We start from the raw sequence: 21454 nt of genomic DNA on the forward strand, positions 1-21454 counted from the left end.
TCATTAGTGCCGCATTTTGTCTTCCTCAGTGCGCCAGAACCAAGGCCTCAGCTGTTCCTGGGCACTTTATTAAACATTGATTGATTGATTGATTGATTGATTGATTGATTGATTGATTGATTGATTGATTGATTGAGTGATTGATCGATCGATCGATCGATCGATCGATCGATCGATTGATTGATTGATTGATTGATTGATTGATTGATTGATTGATTGATTGATTGATTGATTGGTTGATTGATTGATTGATTGATTGATTGATTGATTATTACAATGCTCATCAGCACAATGCTACAGTTTCACAGCAACCACGCCGAGTTCACAAAGTAAGCACTGTTTTCTGCCCGCCTGAGGACGTCGGCACGTAACTGAGGATGTCCAGCGTGATGCTCACCTGAAGTTTGTCGCTACCCTTATCCCAGCGGAATTGTATGACGCGAGGTCCCCTCTTGAAGTTCTTGTAGCCCGGCGAGTCTTTGTTGAGCTCAAGTTCGTACCGGTGGAGATTCTGGTGCAGAACTAATTTGGTGCCTATGTACACCTGGTTGTCCTCCGGGTCCAGACGTACGTACAGGAACTTATTTCGGTCGTCGATTGCTTCGTAGCACAGCTCCATGCTGCGCAAAAAGATGAAGGGCGCTTGTTGTCAAACTAGAAAGGAAACTGTCGATGTACGTCACAGGGCGACGTACGTCCCATTGATGTGGCGGCATTGGCGTTGGTAGAGACAATAATAAAAATTAAAGCAGTTCCCCTGAAAGTGAATTCTGTCACGTTTGGAGCATTGTATGGCCAGAGGGGTAATGGCGCCCCCTCTTGACTAGTTTCCGAAACTTGTCAACAAAGGGCATCGCAGATGAAGAGACACTGGATGGCTTTTCCCTAATTTTGTGGTAATCAATGCCTTATATTCATGATTTCGTTATTATTTTATAATATAGTGCACCTCTTTGCGGCCTGTACCAACGTCATTCCCGTGGAAACGGCGCAGCGCAAAAATCACCCCCAAACCCTTGGCATATGAGTAACGCGTGCCTATGGGGCGCAATCGTATAGACATCATCTTCGTTACCCGAGGGGCCCAGGCTCGGCACCGAAAATGGGAAGCGGTGATCTTAACGAAGGCTCTGTGTAGGGGCGTGACTCCGCGTTACTGTAATGGTGGCTCGATGCCGGGACCCTGGACGAACTGCAACGGTAAGCCGGCCCCTTAAGTGCTCCGCACTTAAAATAATTTAAGATTCAGTGGTAGAATATAAAACCCACGTCTCTCTCTCTCCCTCTCGTCCCTCCACCTCGCGAGCTCGAGGTTCGCCCAGAAGCGCACGCCTCGCTCTGGCTGGAGAAGTCCGCAACGGGGCGTTTCTTGCCGATCACTCGCACACCGCGCAAACCGAGCTTTGCGCTCTAACCACCTCAGTAGCCACGTTTGCTTGCTTTAGGAGCGGCGTTGGCGGCCTGTCTCTCCTTTTGTTGCGCACCGGTATCGACATTTAGTCGGCGTCATTCCCGTTCCTTCAAATTTTGTCGCATGGCGCTGGCTCCAGACTCGATTCTACAAGGCGTGCAACCGGGGAGGGTAGTCACGAGATCTGTCGAGGCCACCGCGCTGCAACTTCACGTCACCCTGGTAATGTCTCCAGCGTTTTGAAGGCAGCTCTCAGTTGTATCAAAAACAAGCTATCTGCAAGTGCTCTCCCCACTCTCTCTTTCTGAGAACGACGCACCTCTGTTGCCAGATTTAACCACGTTCTACAAGCGGCGAATTCCGCTGGCGAATTTGGAACTGCGGCGCCGCTCGTGCGGAATACGACCGATGTTCCAAGCTTCTGCAGCAACAAAAACCGATCAAAACAGACACGTATATTATATACATACATATACATATATAATACATATACATATATATATATATATATATATATATATATATATATATATATATATATATAGAGAGAGAGAGAGAGAGAGAGAGAGAGAAATGCGGGCAGTCTACAACGCCAAAGAAGGCATAGGGGAGTGGTGGGACTATTTGTTTACCGTTAGTACAATTATATTTTTGTTATCAATTGAAGTGAGACAGAAAGAAAGAAAAACACGCGCCCAGAGTGGGGACCAAACCCACGCCTTTCGATTTGATCTCGAATGCTTTACCAATTCACCTGTCTGGTCGCCTGTGTTCTCCATCAGTTTCAGGGGTATTTATATTTACTACAACTATATCTGACGCTTGAGGGTGGTAGCCAGCGCCACTCAGACTACACAGGGAGAACCCGGGGACCTTCTTTTCAACCCCCCGGGGCGTGACTCGAACGTCAACAGCCTGTCATGGGCGCGTAACTGGCGGGAAACCCTCTTATGCTACCTTGGCATCAAGGCTGCCTGAACCGAGGCCCTCGCTAAGCTTTCGCAGGATAATATGGTTAGGAAATGAGGGGCTCGTTAGGAAATACAGAAAGAAATGCGGGCAGTCTACAACGCCAAAGAAGGCATAGGGGAATGGTTGGAATATTTTTTTGTCGTTAGTAAAATTATAATTTTTTATCAATTGAAGTGAGAAAGAAAGAAAGAAAGAAAAACACGCGCCCAGAGTATGGACCGAACCCACGCCTTTCGATTTGATCTCGAATGCCTTACAAATTCGGCTATCTGGGCGACTGTGTTCTCCTTCAGTTTCAGGGGTATTTATATTTACTACAACTATATGTAACGCTTGAGGGTGGTAGCCAGTGCCACTCAGACTACACAGGGAGAAGGGGACCTTCTTTTCAACCCCCGGGGCGTGACTCGAACGTCTACAGCCTGTCATGGGCGGGTAACTGGCGGGAAACCCTCTTATGGTACCTTGGCATCAAGGCTGCCAGAACCGAGGCCCTCGCTAAACATTCGCAGGATAATATGGTTAGGAAATGAGGGGCTCGTTAGGAAATACAGGAAGAAATGCGGGCAGTCTACAACGCCAAAGAAGGCATAGGGGAATGGTTGGGCTATTTTTTTACCTTTAGTGAAATTATATTTTTTATTAATTGAAGTGAGAAAGAACGAAAGAAAGAAAAACACGCGCCCAGAGTATGGACCGAACCCACGCCTTTCGATTTGATCTCGAATGCCTTACAAATTCGGCTATCTGGGCGACTGTGTTCTCCTTCAGTTTCAGGGGTATTTATATTTACTACAACTATATGTGACGCTTGAGGGTGGTAGCCAGCGCCACTCAGACTACACAGGGTGACGGGAACCTTCTTTTAAACCCCCGGGCCATGACTCGAACGTCTACAGCCTGTCATGGGCGGGTAACTGGCAGGAAACCCTCTTATGCTACCTTGGCATCAAGGCTGCCAGAACCGAGGCCCTCGCTAAACATTCGCAGGATAATATGGTAAGGAAATGAGGGGCTCGTTAGGAAATACAGGAAGAAATGCGGGCAGTCTACAACGCCAAAGAAGGCATAGGGGAATGGTTGGGCTATTTTTTTACCTTTAGTGAAATTATATTTTTTATTAATTGAAGTGAGAAAGAACGAAAGAAAGAAAAACACGCGCCCAGAGTATGGACCGAACCCACGCCTTTCGATTTGATCTCGAATGCCTTACAAATTCGGCTATCTGGGCGACTGTGTTCTCCTTGAGTTTCAGGGGTATTTATATTTACTACAACTATATGTGACGCTTGAGGGTGGTAGCCAGTGCCACTCAGACTACACAGGGAGAAGGGGACCTTCTTTTCAACCCCCCGGGGCGTGACTCGAACGTCTACAGCCTGTCATGGGCGGGTAACTGGCGGGAAACCCTCTTATGGTACCTTGGCATCAAGGCTGCCAGAACCGAGGCCCTCGCTAAACTTTCGCAGGATAATGTTAGGAAATGAGGGGCTCGTTAGGAAATACAGAAAAAAATGCCGACAGTCTACAACGCCAAAGAAGGCATAGGGGAATGGTTGGACTATTTTTTTACCGTTAGTGAAATTATATTTTTGTATTAATTGAAGTGAGAAAGAAAGAAAGAAAGAAAGAAAAACACGCGCCTAGAGTGGGGCGCGTAGTCTGTGTAGTCCCTGTGTAGTCTGTGCGTAGTCCCTGTGTACTCTGAGTTGCGCTCGCTACCACCCTCAAGCGTCAGATATAGTTGTAGTAAATATAAATACCCCTGAAACTGAAGGAGAACACAGTCGCCCAGAAAGCCGAATTGGTAAGGCATTCGAGATCAAATCGAAAGGCCCGGGTTCGGTCCCCACTCAGTGCGCGTGTTTTTCTTTATTAATTTCTTTCTCACTTCAATTAATAAAAAAATATAATTTCACTAACAGTAAAAAATAGTCCAACCATTCCCCAATGCCTTCTTTGGCGTTGTAGACTGCCCGAATTTATTTCTGTATTGCCTAACCAGCCCCTCATTTCCTAATCATATTATATATGTATATATATATATATATATATATATATATATATATATATATATATATATATATACAGGGTGTCCCAGCTATCATGCACCAAGATTTAAAAAAAGAGTAAAGGCGTAACTCGAAGAAAACCTAGTGCATAATGTTCGTAGTACTCTGAAGAAGCGGAGAGTAATTTTTTCGTTAATGATACTTAATTAACTAATTGTAATTAATTATCTAACTCGAGAAATACTGTCCTAATCACTAAAGGTCAATGAGGCACTTGTAGGTAACCACGAGGGGCATCTAACTGCGGTATTTTCGGCGATGAACTAATTGCGTACGCATTTATTCTGACTGATAAAGAAAACCCGCGAAATATGAAAAATACCACGTGACGGCGCCTCCGCGCGCACCGTAAAGCAACGCCCTCAAACAGGCTGCCTCTGAGTTAGCCAGAATGAAATAGACAAAAGAAAGAAAGAAGAAATCGCGACCGAGTTTGTTCCTTATCTGCACACGCGTCCCGCGAATCTTGCTGCTGCTGCTCCTTCCATGCATGCTATTATCAAGGTGATGCGCTGTCTCTTCGGGCGGGTAACACGCAAAGCAGTTGCTTTCAATCAGCTTTGTTTGGGGACGCTGCTTCACAATGCGCGCGTAAGCGTCGTCACGTGGTATTTTTCATATTTCGCGGGTTTCCTTTATCAGTAAGAATAAATGAGTACGCAATTAGTTCGTCGCTGAAAATAGCGCAGTTAGATGGCCCTCATGGTTACCTACAAGTGCCTCATTGACATTTTAGTGATTAGGACAGTATTTTTCGAGTTAGCTATTTAATTACAATTAATTAATTAAGTCTCATTAACGAAAAAATTACTCTCCGCTTCTTGACAGTACTGCAAACATTATGAACTAGGTTTTCTTCGAGTTACGCGATTTCTCTTTTTTAAAATGTTGGTGCATGATAGCTGGGACACCCTGGGACTAAGGTCCCTAAAATTACTAAGGTAGCGCCATCTTTAGATCTCGCCGCCTTTCGCCCTCGCCCGCGCTCCTCTCTTACTTCGTTTTTTGCCATTTTCTTTTTCGCCGGCGAACGCCGCGCGCCATTGGCCAAGGGAAAAGTCACGTGGTTTTGTTTTTTTTGCTCCGCCGCCGGGTCGCCTCGCCGATGCCTCGCCGGCTGGGACATTGCGCAACGCCGCCGCTGCGACGCCATTGCTGGCTTCCGAGCCACCGTCGCCACCGTGCTTCAGTACCGGCTTTATCGTAGGCGCCAGCTAATAGCAAAGTAAGAATTAGCTGCTCGTTTCGAAAAAATGTCGCACCGGTGTCGTTTTAAGTCGCTTCTCGGTGTCGATGTGTTGTGCCTTAGGCAGCGCGAATATCGTCAGGCAGGGCACAAGACTTCGTTATTCCGTCCGGGAAACGCGACGCAGAAAGGAGAAAAGTTTGGTTGCATAGATTTGAACGGGCATACTTCAGGCCGACGCTACCATCACTCTTTTGCGAGGTAAGTTTCTGAATGCTTGTTCTTGCTCTGTTAAATTCTGCGCGAGCTTGAGCGGTCACTTACGAAGAAATGCGTATTCCCTTCGCGACCGTCGTCCACGCTTTGTTCTGAGTAGGCATTGCGCGCAGCGCCGAGCTTGTCCCGTCGTAAGCTTTGGTTTGGATAAGAGGCCGTGTATTTGTCATGTGCGCGCTTAACTTCCAGCATCAATATCAGCGGCGTAGCATGTTCAGTCAGTTGTCGTAAGGTTTTCGTGACGCGAGAATTGTTCACCTGAATTCATGCTTGTTTTGGCCGACGGCAGCTTGCGTCTGACCATGTATCGTGTGCGTTCCGAGTGCGTGTACGCTCTTTTTGGCGTGAAGTCATGTTTTGTGTGTTAGCTACCCGGGTGGTATTATAATCCCGTTGTTATGACATCGGAGTGATTTGCTGCGTAATATGGGCTTGGTCGGTGCGGCGCAAATTGAGGCTGTTGCGAGAAAAAAAAAATTGCGGCTAGGTAAAACAATTTAAGGTCAGCTAATATAGTGACCGCGCCGTTGACGTACGTTTGCTGCGCAATTTCTGTTATCGCTTTATTAAATTCGCGCACGTTTGAATGAACACTTCAAATGCATATTCGCACCGTAACGGCTGTATGCCCTTTCTTCCGTGTATGCACAGAGGAACGTTAATTACGACTTACGTTTGCATTACACGTGATGCCGTACATTTGCAGTGTGCGCGCTTACTTCATCTTAGTAGTCAATGGCGCAGCGTATCCAGTCATTGCGATTTGAACCAAAACACACTGGGCGACTATATTATTTTCAACAGACGTATTTTTGTCCAGCAAAGCGCTTGCTAAACGGGTTTAGTGTAGCGAGTTGAGCGGACGCGGCACTGAGCAGATGCGCGAACACGAATTTGACCATGCTACGGTAGAACAGTCACTAACTCCCTTCTGCAATGCATTATTGCCTATATTTGCGGAGTGTTTGTGGCGCATCTCAAACTCGGTGGCGACATTTTTTTTCCCTTCTCAATAGGATTATTTCACGGATCAATTTGAGCAACGGATATTGCAGAAGCTTGGCGTTAAAAAAACTAAACCCAAATGCCACTCCCAACATTTTTTCTCACGGGAAGCCACGTCAGCAGCACAAGCCACCTGCACGACGTCATTACGGACGTTTCTTCCAATAAAATATCTATTTGCTGGCACCAATTCATTTTTGTGATTTATTGTTTTCTCTTGATAATCATCGTGACATTGGTCCTCTTCTGAATTTCTTTCGGGTGTATCCCTGTGTTAGTGCAATGTACAAATATGCCAGAATATATCCCAGCACAAAACAATTTTGTCCAGGCGCCTCCATTAATAACGGCTGTAAACGACCGCGCCCGGTGAAAAAACGTATTGCATGATTAATTAACTGCAGTAACTAGTTACATAATTTGTACCTAGAGGGACTCGATCTCTGGTTCGTATGAGAAATAAGAGGCCACAAATCTGTAATTTCAGTTTACCCGATCGATTGATCGCAGTCTTCTCTGGCGCGTATTCCCAGAATTACAAGTCTGCGTTTTTCACTCGGTTCGCACATGAACGTACGGCCGCGAGTGCAGTTTAGTGTATCCGGCTGCGAAGACGGGGAAGCAGGGGCTTTTCACGTCGCTGTACGTGCACACACACACAACAGGATGTGTATCTTTTTAATCTACTTACAGGAGCCTATAACGACATGAATGTGAAGGAAACATTTCTACAAAAACGGCAAAGCACTCTAAACTGCGCGGAATTAAGGTGGATGTATGTCGTTAGTAAAAGCGGGCGCAGAGTGAACGCCGCTGAGGATTCACAATTATCGCAAGAAAGGCGAGTGCAAGGACGCCAGCGCAGCGCTCGAACTACGGCATTTGCGAATGAAGCGCTCTGTATACTGCAGCGAACCGTGCACAAGACCTCTGTGCAGTGATTGGACGACCACAGTCACGCGAATGCAAGAACGGAACTACCGTAACAGAGCAGTTTGAAATGTCCACGCTCGATCCTTTCGCATTCACGAGCTATCCTGAGGTGTTACAGAATGCCGCACACGTAAACAAAAACCGCGCTGTGCGTATGCGCCAGCGGCATCCGCCCCGCAAATATCCCCTTGTAGACAAAAATATAAAACAAAACACTATCACTCAGTGCGTGTTGGTAAAACGGGGCTCTAGAAATCCTATAAATGCTACCAAAGAGCGATTTCGGCGCGAAAACAAGATCAACCTGCAGCGAGCGCCCTGAAGCGTAGCGAGGGCGTCTGCTCTCAAGTGGCCAACAAATATGGCGGCCCCGCCGCGGAGTTAAAGGGACGGCGGCGCCGCGGGTGAGGGGAGAGAAAAAAGAGGAGGGCAGCGGAGAAGGAGGGAGCAGTTGGCGCTACCTTAGTTCTTTCAGGGACCTTACCTGGGACACCCTGGGACACCAACTGGCGGGCATTTTTTCTTCACTTTCTTTCTTTCTTTCCAAATTCTTAATCTGTTTCAATGATCTACCACATCCTCCCCTTTGCCTTCCGAGGTTTTCTCGACTGCCAACCCTTATTTCTGTGTTATTTTCAACGAGCCCCTCATTTCCTATTCTGATTCGCTACATATATATATATATATATATATATATATATATATATATATATATATATATATATATATATATAAGGGGAAAAGGAGCCATCATGGCGACTCAAGGTGACGAGGAGACCATAGGATCGTAGTACCCTTTCAGCTGGTTAGCGTGAACTATCTCGCGTCCACGGTGTCGACGGTCGGGTGCGGGCGCAACCGGTTCGATGAGGTAATTCACTGGTGAAGTTTGCTTGAAGACTCTGTAGGGTCCATGATATTTTGCAACAAGCTTCGGTGAGAGAATGGGTGTAGGGCATGGCATCCAAAGCCAGACAAGTGAATCAGGCCTATAGGTGAGAGCCGGGGTGGAAGCGTCGAGATTATGCTTCTGGTGTTGCTGGTGTTCAGATGTGAGCGAGCGAGCGAGCAAGCTAACGGCACTTTTCGGCATGCTTGACTATTTCCAAAATGGGTGCGAACTCGGTTTGATCGGGGCGATACGACAAAATTGTGTCAAGAGTGCATGCCGGCTCCCGTCTGTAGAACAAGAAAAAAGGTGAGAATCCCGTCGTTGTCTGCATGGCCGTGTTTTAGGCGTACGCGACAAAGGGGAGTGTCACGTCCAAGTCAGAATGGTCCGACGCCACGTATATCGAAAGCATATCACACAAAGTGCCGTTAAATTGTTCAGTGAGTCCATTCCTCTGCGGGTGGTAAGACGACGTAGTTCGGTGAACAATTCGACATTCCCGCGGGAGGGCTTCGATGACTTCCGACAGGAAGACACGACCTCGGTCACTGAGCACCTCTCGAGGAGCACCATGGCGAAGTATGAAGCGGCGTAACAGGAAGGACGCGACGTCACGTGCCGTGGCAGTTTCTGGAGCAGCGGTTTCTGCATAGAGCGTAAGGTGATCCACTGCCACAATGACCCAAAGGTTTCCAGCAGCTGTGCACGGTAGGGGACCGTAAAGGTGTATCCCAATGCGATCGAACGGTCTTTCTGGGCACAGCAATGGCGGCAGCAGGCCCGCCGCGGGAGTAGGAGGGAATTTGCGCCGCTGACAGTTGATGCATGACTGGATGTACTTGCGGATGAACGTGTACATTCGCTGCCAGTAATACCATAGGCGAAGCCGCTGATTCGTTTTTAACACACCGGCGTGAGCGCAGCTGGGGTCATGGTCCAGAGTTTTACGGAATAGCGTCTGGTCTGGAAAAAGCATGGTTGTGACGAGGAAACGTAGGTTACTGACCAAGTCAAAAAAGCGGTTTGACGTTTCGGTACCCCTACAGAAACCTTGTTCACAATGAGCATGCGCGTGGAAAAAGAAGCTATATATTGGGCATGAGGAGTCGCAATGAGGTCGCATAGATACGGTGCACATTGCCGTCTGTTCTGTTGATAGTGTCGGCCGTCATCTGAATGATGAGTGATGCAAGCAGCAATCGAGAAGACAGATTGTGCTTGGTTGTCAGAACTTTCGCCTCGTCCCAGTCGACCACGTGTCCCGTTTTCTCACAGTGCTCCGCCAGTGCGCTTGTTCTTGCATGGCCCTTGTTTACGTCGCTCCGGTGCTGCGTTATTCTTCTTTGAAGATTGCCCGTTTCGCCAATGTATACTGATTTGCATTCGGCGCATGGAATCTTGTAAACAACACCTGGAAACTTGGAGCGTGAGAGGGGGTCGTTACGTTGACGAGGTCAGAACACAGTTTTCTAGTGGGCACGTGCGCGATGTGCACACCGCGTTTCTTGAAAATGCGTGCGAAAGCTTCAGCGATGTGTGGGGCGTAGGGAATTGCAGCACGTTTTGGCGCGGTCCTTGTGGGCACTTCTGCTTGCTCATTCCGATGCGGATTCGTGTTCGTCGCCCTCTTTGCCTCTTTTTGGATAAAATGCTTTGGGTAGCCGTTTCGTTGCAGGTCTCTTTCGATAGTCTTCATTTCTTCTCTCAGGCTTTCCGGGTCAGAGCACGTCCGTTTTGCTCTGTTGACAAGTGACGTCATCACTGAACATTTATGGGACATAGGGTGCACCGACTGAAAGCTCAGGTGCCTTCCGCAGTGCGTAGGTTTCCTTTATACGCTGAACGACAGTCCACTCGGAAAGCGTTTTACGAGCGTGTGCACAAAAAAAATTCCCCGCATATCCCCGAGGGGAAGAATGTAAAAGTGCGAATGCACGAGTTGAATTTGCGCGGTTCGGTAATGTTCGCGAAAGAGAGATCACACACACACACACAACTACAAAGAAAGAAAGATGCATTTATTCACAGACACCTTTTTGTGTTGTCGTTGTACTTGATTACTAGAGCGGATCTGAGCTTTGAAATTTCGTGTCAGTACTCCTTTAAGCGGGTGCATTAGCCCTTCTCACGCCCGATTCCTGGCCAATCCCCCACGTGGGTATGTGCCATGTCAACGGCCAGGCAGCGCGCGCCCATCTCCCCCCGTTGCCAAGGAAGACGAGGACATTCCTGGCCAATCCCCCACGTGGGTATGCTATGCGGACATCGCCGGTGGACGCAGGTTCAGGGTCGCTTAAGAAGTGCATCGCACTTAATAAATACAGCCATTGAATTCCTCTTCCACCATAAAGTTGATAGAAGCCCCTCTGTAGGAAGCGCCGAACATGCTGCTTGTCCATGACGCAGAAGCAGTCGTCGACGTAGCGTACGAAAAGCTCCGGCTGTGGTTGCAATGCTTCCAAGGCTCTTTCCTCAATCGCTTTCATCGTCAAATTTGCGGTTGTGACTGAGATCGATGCCCCATGGCCGTCCCAAACGCCTGCTTGTAGATGTCGCCGTTATACGTAAAATACGTATTCCTTAGGCGAAAATGGAGGAGCTGGGGTCAGCGTGGAAAAATACGCATGCCCGTGTGCAAATGGCGAGGTATAACCAGTAACCATTTGCGACCTCCTTATAGGTAGTTGCGCCTGAAGAGCATTTCGTCGCGGAGTGCAAAGTGGGCAGCTTGTCGGCGCAGCTCACGCGATTCTTGAGCAGAGGACACGCCAGAGAGGAACTCAATAAACGAAGCAATCGAGGGGTTCTTGTGCTGCTCGGCTGGCATGTACGTGATGTCGAGGGACGGCTGGCCGGCATCAACAGAAACAGAGCACGAGTCTTCCGCCGGTAGGGTGGAGCGAGACAGAGCGTCAGCGTCTGAATGCTTCCTGCCGGAACGGTACAGCACACGGATGTCATGCTCTTGAAGTCGCAGAGCTCAGCGCCCCAGGCGGCCAGACGGGTCTTTGAGCGACGACAACCACCACAATGCATGGTGGTCCGTCACAACGTCAAAAGGACGGCCGTACAAATATGGTCAAAATTTTGTAAGCGCCCATACGATGGCCAAGCATTTCTTTTCCGTGACCGAATAATTGAACTCAGCTTTTGTGAGCGTACGACTGGCATAAGCGATGACATAATCGTCAAAACCAGCTTTTTGTTGGGCACGCACTGCACCGATTCCGGCACCGCTGGCATCCGTGTGCATTTCTGTTGGCGCGGTCGGGTCAAACTGTCGCAGAATAGGTGGGGAAGTAAGGAGTCGCCGTAACTACGCGAAGACTTCATCGCAATCCCTCGACCAAGCGCCAATACCGCTTTCCTTGCCGAGAAGCGCCGTCAAGGGTGCAATTATGGTGGCAAAGTTGCGAATGAAGCGGTGGAAATATGAATATAGTCCAATAAAGCTCCGTAGGGCCTTCATGGGGGTCGGTTTAGGGAACTCGGCGACCGCGCGAAGTTTGGTGGCGTCGGCAAGAATTCCCTCCTTCGACACAACGTTACCCAGTATGGTCAGCTTTCGTGCCGCAAAGTGGCATTTCTTTATGCTGAGTTGCAATCGGGCATTGGCAAGGCAAGTCAAAACCTGCTCCAGGCGCCTCATTTGAGTGTCGACGTCGGGAGAAAAAACGACTGTGTCATCTAGAAAACACAGACACGTTTTCCACTTCAGGCCGCGCAAAATGGTGTCCATCATCCTCTCGAACGTGCCAGGAGCGTTGCACTGGGCAAAGGGCATAACGAGGAATTCATACAGGCCGTAAGGAGGGATGAACGCCGTTTTCGCGCGATCGGCCTCCGCCATGGGCACCTGCCAATATCCAGACCGCAGATCAAGGGAAGAAAAAAACTCGGTGCCTTGTAAACTGTCAACGGCATCGTCGATCCATGGTAAAGGATAGACATCCTTCCACGTTATGCTGTTCAGACGGCGATAATCGACGCAAAAGCGGATGGAACCGTCCTTTTTTGTTACAAGCACAACGGGAGACGCCCAGGGACTGTTGGAGGGCCGAACTACGCCACGCTTGAGCATATCGTTCACTTCTTCGTCAATAGTGCTGCGCTCCTTCTGCGACACACGGTACCATCGTTGGCGCAGTGGTGCATGCGAGCCGGTGTCGATTGAGTGAGCAACTGCAGATGTTCGGCCCAGCGGTGCCTTTGCGCCATCAAAAGAGCGGAACCGATTTAGCAGAGCGAGGAGCCTCACTCGTTGGTCTGGCCTGAGCGCAGGATCGATCGAAGCTCCAATGTCCGGAGGTGACAGGTCTGGTGCTGACGAGTCAGGACTTAGTCCAGCCACTGAAACCCATGACAGAAAGCCGTCTGGTACGGCGGTGACAAGCTGTGTCCCAACAACTTCGACGCAGCCAAGGACCTCACCGGGCAGGAGACGAACGGGCTCCAAGGACTCTTTAGGGTCAACTATGGCGCTCATGTCAGCATGAACTGTCAGTAGGGCGAATGGCAGGGACAGCAATTTCGGGTGGAGAAATAAGGGTGACGGCGTAAAAAGAACCGGTGCGTCGGGAATGGAAGAGCAGCAGAGCGGTACTAGAGCAGCCGAGCGGGGTGGAATGTTCGTGTCGCGAGCCACGGTGAGCTTTGCAAGGGCAGCGGACTGAAGGTCGTCATAAGGCGTGTCCAAGGGAGAATCAAATTCTACTTGTACACGTGGAGAGTCGATTGTTGCGCGATGACGAGGTAAAAAGTCCCAACCTAAAATGATGTCATGGGAGCAGGATGGCAGCACGAGGAACTGGACAGGGTACACGACGTCCTGGATCGTGACACCCGCCGTGCAGGCTGCCAAAGATTTTACACGTGGCGAAATTGCGGTAGATAACGAAAATTGCGGCAGCGGCATCGTAACTTTTCTAAGCGAGCGGCAAATATCAGCGGTATATAATGACGGAGACCACTCCGCCTGTGTCGACTAGTGCGACTGTACATACACCCTCAACAGATACGTCGATTACATTTGTAGGCCTTTGACAGTTCGAACGTCGCGCAGCTCTTGCCTCCGCAACTGCGACGGCTAGTTTTCCTGTTCAGTTGGGCGTGAACTACGTCGCATAGGCGATAGTGAGCGGTGACGTGGGGAGGTTTAATGATGGCTATCGGCGTCACGACGGCTGAAATCGTTGTAAGCGGAGCCAGGTAGCGGCGACCTGGGTGGCACATCGGTCATTAGCTGCGAAGACCCGTGTAGAGAGCCAAAAGTGTGGTTTCCAACGTCAGCATTCATTGTGGACACGCGGCGGCGGCAGTAACGGGCCACATGGCCTGCAAGTCGGCAGGCGAAACAGATGGGGTGATTATCAGCCGTGTACCACGGATTCCCCGGTGGCGGATTCCTGCGTACCGCAGAGCGAGGCGGGGTTGGCGGCATGGCCCGAAAAGACGTCCCAGCTCTCTGTACCGGTCTCCCCATAGCTTCGGCATACGTGAGGGGTGCATAATACAGAGTGGGTGGCAATGCCTCAGCCACATGTTCCTTGATCATTAGGCGAAGCCTAGAAGTGTCGGCGAGACAACGACAAAAGTCACTTCGTTAGGCTGCGCAGGCACTCCGTACCGTGCAGATGGGCCAGGAACAGGTGGTGGCATCGTTGACCTAGGCTCCAGGGTAATAAGTGACACTTGCCGAGCGAAGTTTTGGTGAACAAACTGTTGAAGTTGCCGCATCAAGGATGCGTTGGCCCCCGCCTCTGTCAAGCTAGACAGCGGCTCTCCCTGGACAGAAGAGCCCCGAGTAAGCGCACCCTGCCTGCGGAGTTCTTCGTAGCTTCGCCACTGGGTGATGATGTCAGCAACGGTTCGCAGATCTTTCGTTAACAGCATCTGGAAAGCATCATCATCTATTTCTTTCATCATGTGCTTAATTTTTTTTCGCTTCCGCTATACCTGAATCAACACAGTTGCATAGGTCGACAACATCCTCGATATAACTTGTGAAGGTCTCTCCGGGACGCTGTGCTCGTGTGCTGAGACGCTGCTCAAAGTTTCCGCACAGCGAGACGGCCGAAGACCTCGACAATACGGTTTTTGAATTCAGCCAAGGTAGCCATGGTGGCTGCGTTGTTGTGAAACCACTTCTTGGCGAGGTAGTCCAAATGAAACTCAACGTCATTAAGCTTCATGCGATCGTCTCATATGTTCTGCGTGCTCACTCATTCGTACTGCGACAGCCACTCCTCCACGCCGTTGTCATCCGTTCCATCAATGTTAGGGGGGTCTCGCTGGCGAAGCGCACCCGAACACATGATGGGCGGTGATGAGGATGGTGCCTTGTCTCAGTCGGTGTTCAGCTGCATCACGGGCTGTAGCCGTCTGCTTCGTAACTCCAGGATGTGGTATCAGAGTCTTGCGATGAAAAGGTAGGGACGCTGGGAACTAACCCGCACACTCCACCAAACTGAAGCGTAGTTTATTGCAGCACTAACGAGCAGTACAGCTGCGGAGAAGCCGAGATTCTTCGTGCTAAGCAAGCTATGTCCGACGCAATACTCGATCGGCCCGTGCGCCAAGCGCTGCTTCTGCCTTCTTGTCGTCGGGCGTGCAGAGGTCGGCGAACTCACTCATGAGTCCACTCACTCAGACTCATTTGGACTCAAACTCACGCGTGAGTTTGAGTTTGAGTGAGCTTGAGGCTAGTGTGGCATGGTGAGTTTGAGCTTGAGTGAGTTTGAGCCGAGTGATCCCGACTGAGTTTGAGTCCGATTGAGTTTGAGTACGCCTGAGACCTAGTTAATTCTGAGTCCACATTGAGTTTGAGTCCATTTTGAGTTCTCAGTACATTTTGAGGTTGAGTCCATTTTGCGTTCTGAGTACATTTTGAGTTTGAGTCCATTTTGAGTTTGAGTCCATTTTCAGGTCTGAGTACATTTTGAGTTTGAGTCCATTTTGAGTTCTGAGTACATTTTGAGTTAGATTACATTTTGAGTTTGATTACATATTGAGTTTTGAGTACATTTTGAGTTCTGAGTACATAGGAGTTTTGAGTCCATTTTGAGTTTGAGTACATATGAGTAGCCTAGCAGGCAGCTATGGTTGACTGTTACGTTTTTTACAACACTGTGGGCACGGAATTCAGGTTACCTGCGGCTACGGCACCAATCACGATCTGCATGATCGGTTGGGAGGGAGGGGGTGTCTGATTTTTTTTAGTTTCTTGTTGAATTTTCATGGCCATAAGCACATGCTGTATACCTAATTTTCGCGGTTGGGCGCGTGAGTGATAATTGACTGGTGGGGTCATAAAAAAGGGTTGTCTTAACTTTTCCTCCTGACGGATCCACTAGGAGCGTGGGAAAGGGTGGTGGGAAAGCACACGGTGGCGCTGGCGTGCTGGTTGTTCGCCTGCTACTGTTAACAGCTTGATATACTAGAGGTCACAAAGGAAGAGGTGAGAGCCGGGGGGAAATGGGGGCGGGGGCTGTCCTTTCTGCTGTTTCAAATGAATTAGCTGAATTGACTGGGCAGCGCCCCTTAGGACAGAATAATGACCACATTAGATTGGATTAAAAGTGAAAGTGATAAGGCTAAGGCGTGTAAGGTATCAAATGAAAGGTCCGGAATAACGGAATCAAGCGGAGTAAATAAAAAAATGCTTCCTGATTGTAGTCATCAGGCAGTCATACTGAGTCATAGATTGGGTTAAAATTCAAAATGACGCTGCGAGGGCATTTGTGGAATCAAATTCAAGGTCTCGATGTGGGGAATCGTTCGGGACGAAAATGAGTTATGGATATATCATGACGTAGTCATGGTAAGTCATATATTCGGTTAAAATTCAAGTTCATGACGCTAGGGCGTGTGGCGTATCAAATTAAAGGTCTCGATGAGGGTAATCACGTGCTTCCTGATTATTATTATCATGACATAGTCAAAATGGGTCATAAATTAGGTTAAAAATCACAATGATGACACTGGGTGTCCGGGTCATCAAATTGAAGGTTCCGATAAGGGAAATCACGTGGGACAAAAATGAGGTAGGGCTATATCATGAGATAGTCATGGTTAGTCATTGATTGGTTTAATTTCAAATTGATTCCACTAGGATGTGATGGGTATCAAATTATTGGTCTTGATGAGCAGAGTCACGTGGGAGAAATACAAAAATGCTTACTGGTTATAACCATTAAATTGTCATGTCGAGTCTTATATTGGGGTAAAATTCGAAGTGACCTCGCTAGGGCGTGTAGGGTATCAAATTTAAGGTCTTGACGAGGGGAATCACGTGGTACAAATAAAATAAGGCTTCGTAGTTCGAATCATGAGATAGTCATTATGAGTCATAGATTGGGTTAAACTCAAGGTGAGGCCGCTGAAGCATGTGGGGCGTCAAATTGAAGGTTGCAATTAGGGGAATCACGTCGGACACCTAAATAATGCGTCCTGGTTACAGTCATGAGAGTCATGGTTATATTGACTGGTATAAATTCCGTATGACCCTGCTAGGGTGTGTGGGCTATCAAATTAAAGGTCTCGTCGAGGGGGATCACGTGGGACAAATATAAAAAAGCTTTCTGGTTATAATTATGAGGATATAGCAAAAGGTATATAGCAAAAGTTACACACTCACACTCACACGCTCACTCAATGACTCACACTCAATCACTCACACGCACTCACTCACACTCACACTCACCCTCTCACTCACACTCACACTCTCACACTTACTCTCACACTCTCACAATCTCACACACTCACACTATCACTCACGCTCACACTCACACTCTCACACTCACTCTCACTCTCACTCTCACACTCTCACTCTTAATCTCTCACTGTCTCAATCTCTGTGAGGCCATTTGAGTTCTGAATTCATTTTGAGTTCTCAGCCCATTTTGAGTTCTGAGTTCATTTTGAGTTCTGAGTTCATTTTGAGTTTTGAGTACATTTTGAGTTTGAGCACATTTTGAGTTTTCAGTACATTTTGAGTTTGAGTACATTTTGAGTTCTGAGTACATTTTGAGTTTTGAGTTCACTTTGAGTTTTAGTACATTTTGAGTTTTGAGTCCATTTTGAATTTTGAGTCCATTTTGAGTTTGAGTACATTTTGAGTTTTGAGTCCATTTTGAGTTTGAGTACACTTTGAGTTTGAGTACATTTTGAGTTTTGAGTCCATATTGAGATTGAGTACATTTTGAGTTTGAGTACATTTTGAGTTTTGATTACATTTTGAGTTTGAGTACATTTTGCGTTCTGAGTACATTTTGAGTTTTGAGTCCGAGTGAGTTCTGATTTTGCGCTCAATGTGAGTTTGAGTTTAAAGTGAGCGCAGATGTGCCGCTAAGCATTGAGTCTGAGTTTTAGTGAGTGGTGATTCCCAAAAAAATTGTGAGTGAGTTTGAGTGAGCAGCGCCAACTTTTCCGAGGTATGTATATATATATATATATATATATATATATATATATATATATATATATATATATATATATATATATATATATATATATATATATATATTTATATAGTGCATCAGAAAATGGGAATTGAGGGGCTCCGTGAAATAAGACAGAAAATAAGGTTTGGCAGTCAAAAAAACCGCGGAAAGCAAAAGGGAGGATGTGGTGGGTCATAGAAACAGATGAAAATTTTTTTGAGTCAGAAAGAAAGTGGTGAAAAAATTCCCCCCGGGTGGAATCCGAACCCACGACCTCCAGAATACCGGCCTGGTGGGATAACCACTACGCTACCGGCGGGGCTCTTTCCCCACCACTTTCTTGGGTATTTATGTTAAGGTATTTTTTGTTTCCTGCACTTGGGGGTGGTAGCCAGCGCCACTCGGACTACTTGGGGTGAAGGGGACCTTCTTTTTAACCCCCGGGCCGTAACTCGAGTGTCTACGACATGTCGAGAGTGGTCGACCAGCGTTGAACCCTCTGAAGCTTCCTATGGCACCAAGACTGCCAGAACAGAGGCCCTCGCTATGCATGTAGCGAATCAGAATAGGAAATGAGGGGCTCGTTGAAACTAACACAGAAATAAGAGTTGGCAGTCAAGAAAACCTCGGAAAGCGAAGGGGAGGATGTGGTATGTCATTGAAACAGATAAAGAATTTGGAAAGAAAGAAAGTGTAGAAGAAATGCCCGCCAGGTGGGATCCGAACCCACGACCTACAGAATATCGGTCTGGTGCGATAACCACTACGCTAACGGCGGGGCGATTTTTCCCTCCACTTTCTGGGGTATATATGTTTAGGTATTTTTTTGTTTCCTGTGCTTGGGGGTGGTAGCCAGCGCCACTCGGACTACTCGAGGTGAAAGAGACCTTCTTTTTAAACCCCTTGCCGTGACTCGAGTGTCTACGACATGTCGAGAGTGGTCGACCAGCGTTGAACCCTCTTAAGCTTCCTATGGCACCAAGACTGCCAGAACAGGGGCCCTCGCTATGCATGTAGCGAATCAGAATAGGAAATGAGAGAGAGAGAGAGAGAGAGAGAGATCAAACTTTATTTAAAGCGGCCCATGTCCGGGCTGCCGTAACTGTGGTTCTGGTGGGCCTGGAAGACGTTCAGGTGGGAATTCCGCAGGTGTCAGGGCCCCGCACGTGGGCAATGTGCCGGGCGAGGAGAGGCCAAAGGATGGGGCGAAGATCAGGCGAAGGAGCGGCCCAGTTTTCCCATGAGTATGAAATGTGGGATGGTAAAAGGTGTGGATGAAGAAAGTGAGGTGATCGCCTGGCGCGAGGACAAGTCCAGTAGGTGTGTTTAACGTCGGGATAGGCACCAGAGGCTCGTTGAAAATAACACAGAAATAAGAGTTGGCAGTCAAGAAAAGAATATATATATATATATATAAATATATATATATATATATATATATATATATATATATATATATATATATATATATATATATATATATATATATATATATATATATATATATATATATATATATATATATATACAAGAGAAGAAAAACTTCGAACAAGGTAAAAGCACGATTGTGGCCTACGTTTCAGCAAAGAGAACTTGCTTTCCTCAGGGCCAGAAAGTTAGACCTCGTTCTAGGATACCTTTTTCGTCAGCCGTTAGTGTTTTGGAAATGTCAATAACGTTGCTGGGGCAGGTAGCGAGAGAGCTCGTTTTTTCTATAGGATTATTGGCTGAGGGAGGAGGTTCTATTAAAGCGATCTCTGTATCGAGGGGGGACATTACATGACCTAGTACTTCATAGTCGCGGCTATTGAGAGGCTGATCTCCTACAGTACATGCTGCATTTTGCGAGGGAAGTTGGTCACGCTGAAACTTAACCGCTTGTTTATTGCTAAGATCATTTTCCTTACGATTTATGAAAATATTGAGATCTAGTTTCTCCTGCTCGGTTAGTGGAAGAGCTTCAATCTGGTCGTTGAAGAGGCTGAGTTGGCTAGTACAGTGTTCTCTAAGAATTTCTAGGAGGGAAAGAGAAGCATTATTCAGAGTATCTTGCCACCTGGCAGCTAGTTCAGGAGGGAGCTCACCAAGGGCACATCTAACTTTTAGGCGGAGGCCTTTGGGGATCTTTTTGCTTTGGAGATACGAGGAGTACGTTTTTAGATGAAATCTGTAGTTGGTTTGTTTGCCGGCTAGTTTTCGAGCATTGAGGAAAGAGCGGGAATTAAGGGGTTGGAGCATACGGCCTACTCGGTGGTAGTCATTTGTGTTTGTTCCGAGCAGACCTCCGGGGTGACACTTTTTTGCTTGGAGTCAGTAGTTTGGGGGGGCTGCTAGGGGTGAGGTCCACATCGATGCCTGTTTGGGTGCCTGTTTGCGTTATACTGCGTGTTGGGGTCTGCGTGAACCATGAGCGTGTTGTCTTTGGTGGGTCGGGTTGTTGTTCGCTCACGTGCTGTACAGCTGGTGTTGCGGCCACGTCCACGGTTTGTGTGCTGGCGTCACATGTGCTGTCCTTAGGTGGACATGGCATTTCGCTACCGTTGGGGGTGTTGGGTTGGTTCTGTTGTTCTGTGCTGGCCGGAGACGGGAGGTTGATACGTGAAGTTGGGAGCGTCACCTTAAATGTGTTCCTCAGCCTGTGCTTGATGTTTTCGGCAATCAGTCGGACGCCTCGAAAGTTAGGGTGTAGTCCGTCCTTGGCCAGGTGTCCTAGGGGGTCGTGGTGAACACACATATATATATATATATATATATATATATATATATATATATATATATATATATATATATATATATATATATATATATACGTGTGTGTGTGTGTGTGTGTGTGTGTGTGTGTGTGTGTGTGTGTGTGTGTGTGTGTGTGTGTGTGTGTGTGTGTGTGTGTGTGTGTGTGTGTGTGTGTGTGTGTGTGTGTTTCCCAATTAACACTCTTTGGTACACGCCAATGTTGACATACCGGTGTTAACTTGCCTCGGAGTGCCCTTTCACTAGAACGGTGGCGCTACAGAAGAAAAAAAGCCGCCCGCATCTTCCCACGGGGGGAACTCGAGTAAATGCGTCGCATCTACTCGAGTCAAGCAAAGCGTCACGTCAAGCGAAAGCCAAGCAAAGACGCCCTTGACTGAATTCCGAACGCGCGCTCCGCCGCTTATATACGTTGAGGGGACTGCGTAAGCCGGTACCAGTCGACGACATCAGCGTACTTGTAAAGCGGCGTGGACTCTAGGTGTTTGAGCCAAGAGCGGATGCTGCTTCGCCGGA

General features: G+C 47.8%; 1 protein-coding gene across 1 annotated transcript in view; it reads right to left on the reverse strand.

Moving 5' to 3' along the window:
- Window positions 1-21454, reverse strand: part of LOC144149033 (uncharacterized) — a 48896-nt gene that overhangs the window by 21772 nt on the left and 5670 nt on the right. Inside the window, exon 3 of the mRNA XM_077680578.1 lies at window positions 398-620. Coding sequence (XP_077536704.1) covers window positions 398-620 — 223 coding nt within the window. The remainder of the gene's footprint in view (window positions 1-397; window positions 621-21454) is intronic.

The sequence above is a fragment of the Haemaphysalis longicornis genome, unplaced genomic scaffold, assembly GCF_048455015.1.
Source record: "Haemaphysalis longicornis isolate Haplotype H1 unplaced genomic scaffold, Haemaphysalis longicornis Haplotype H1 scaffold_8, whole genome shotgun sequence".
NCBI lineage: Eukaryota > Metazoa > Arthropoda > Arachnida > Ixodida > Ixodidae > Haemaphysalis > Haemaphysalis longicornis.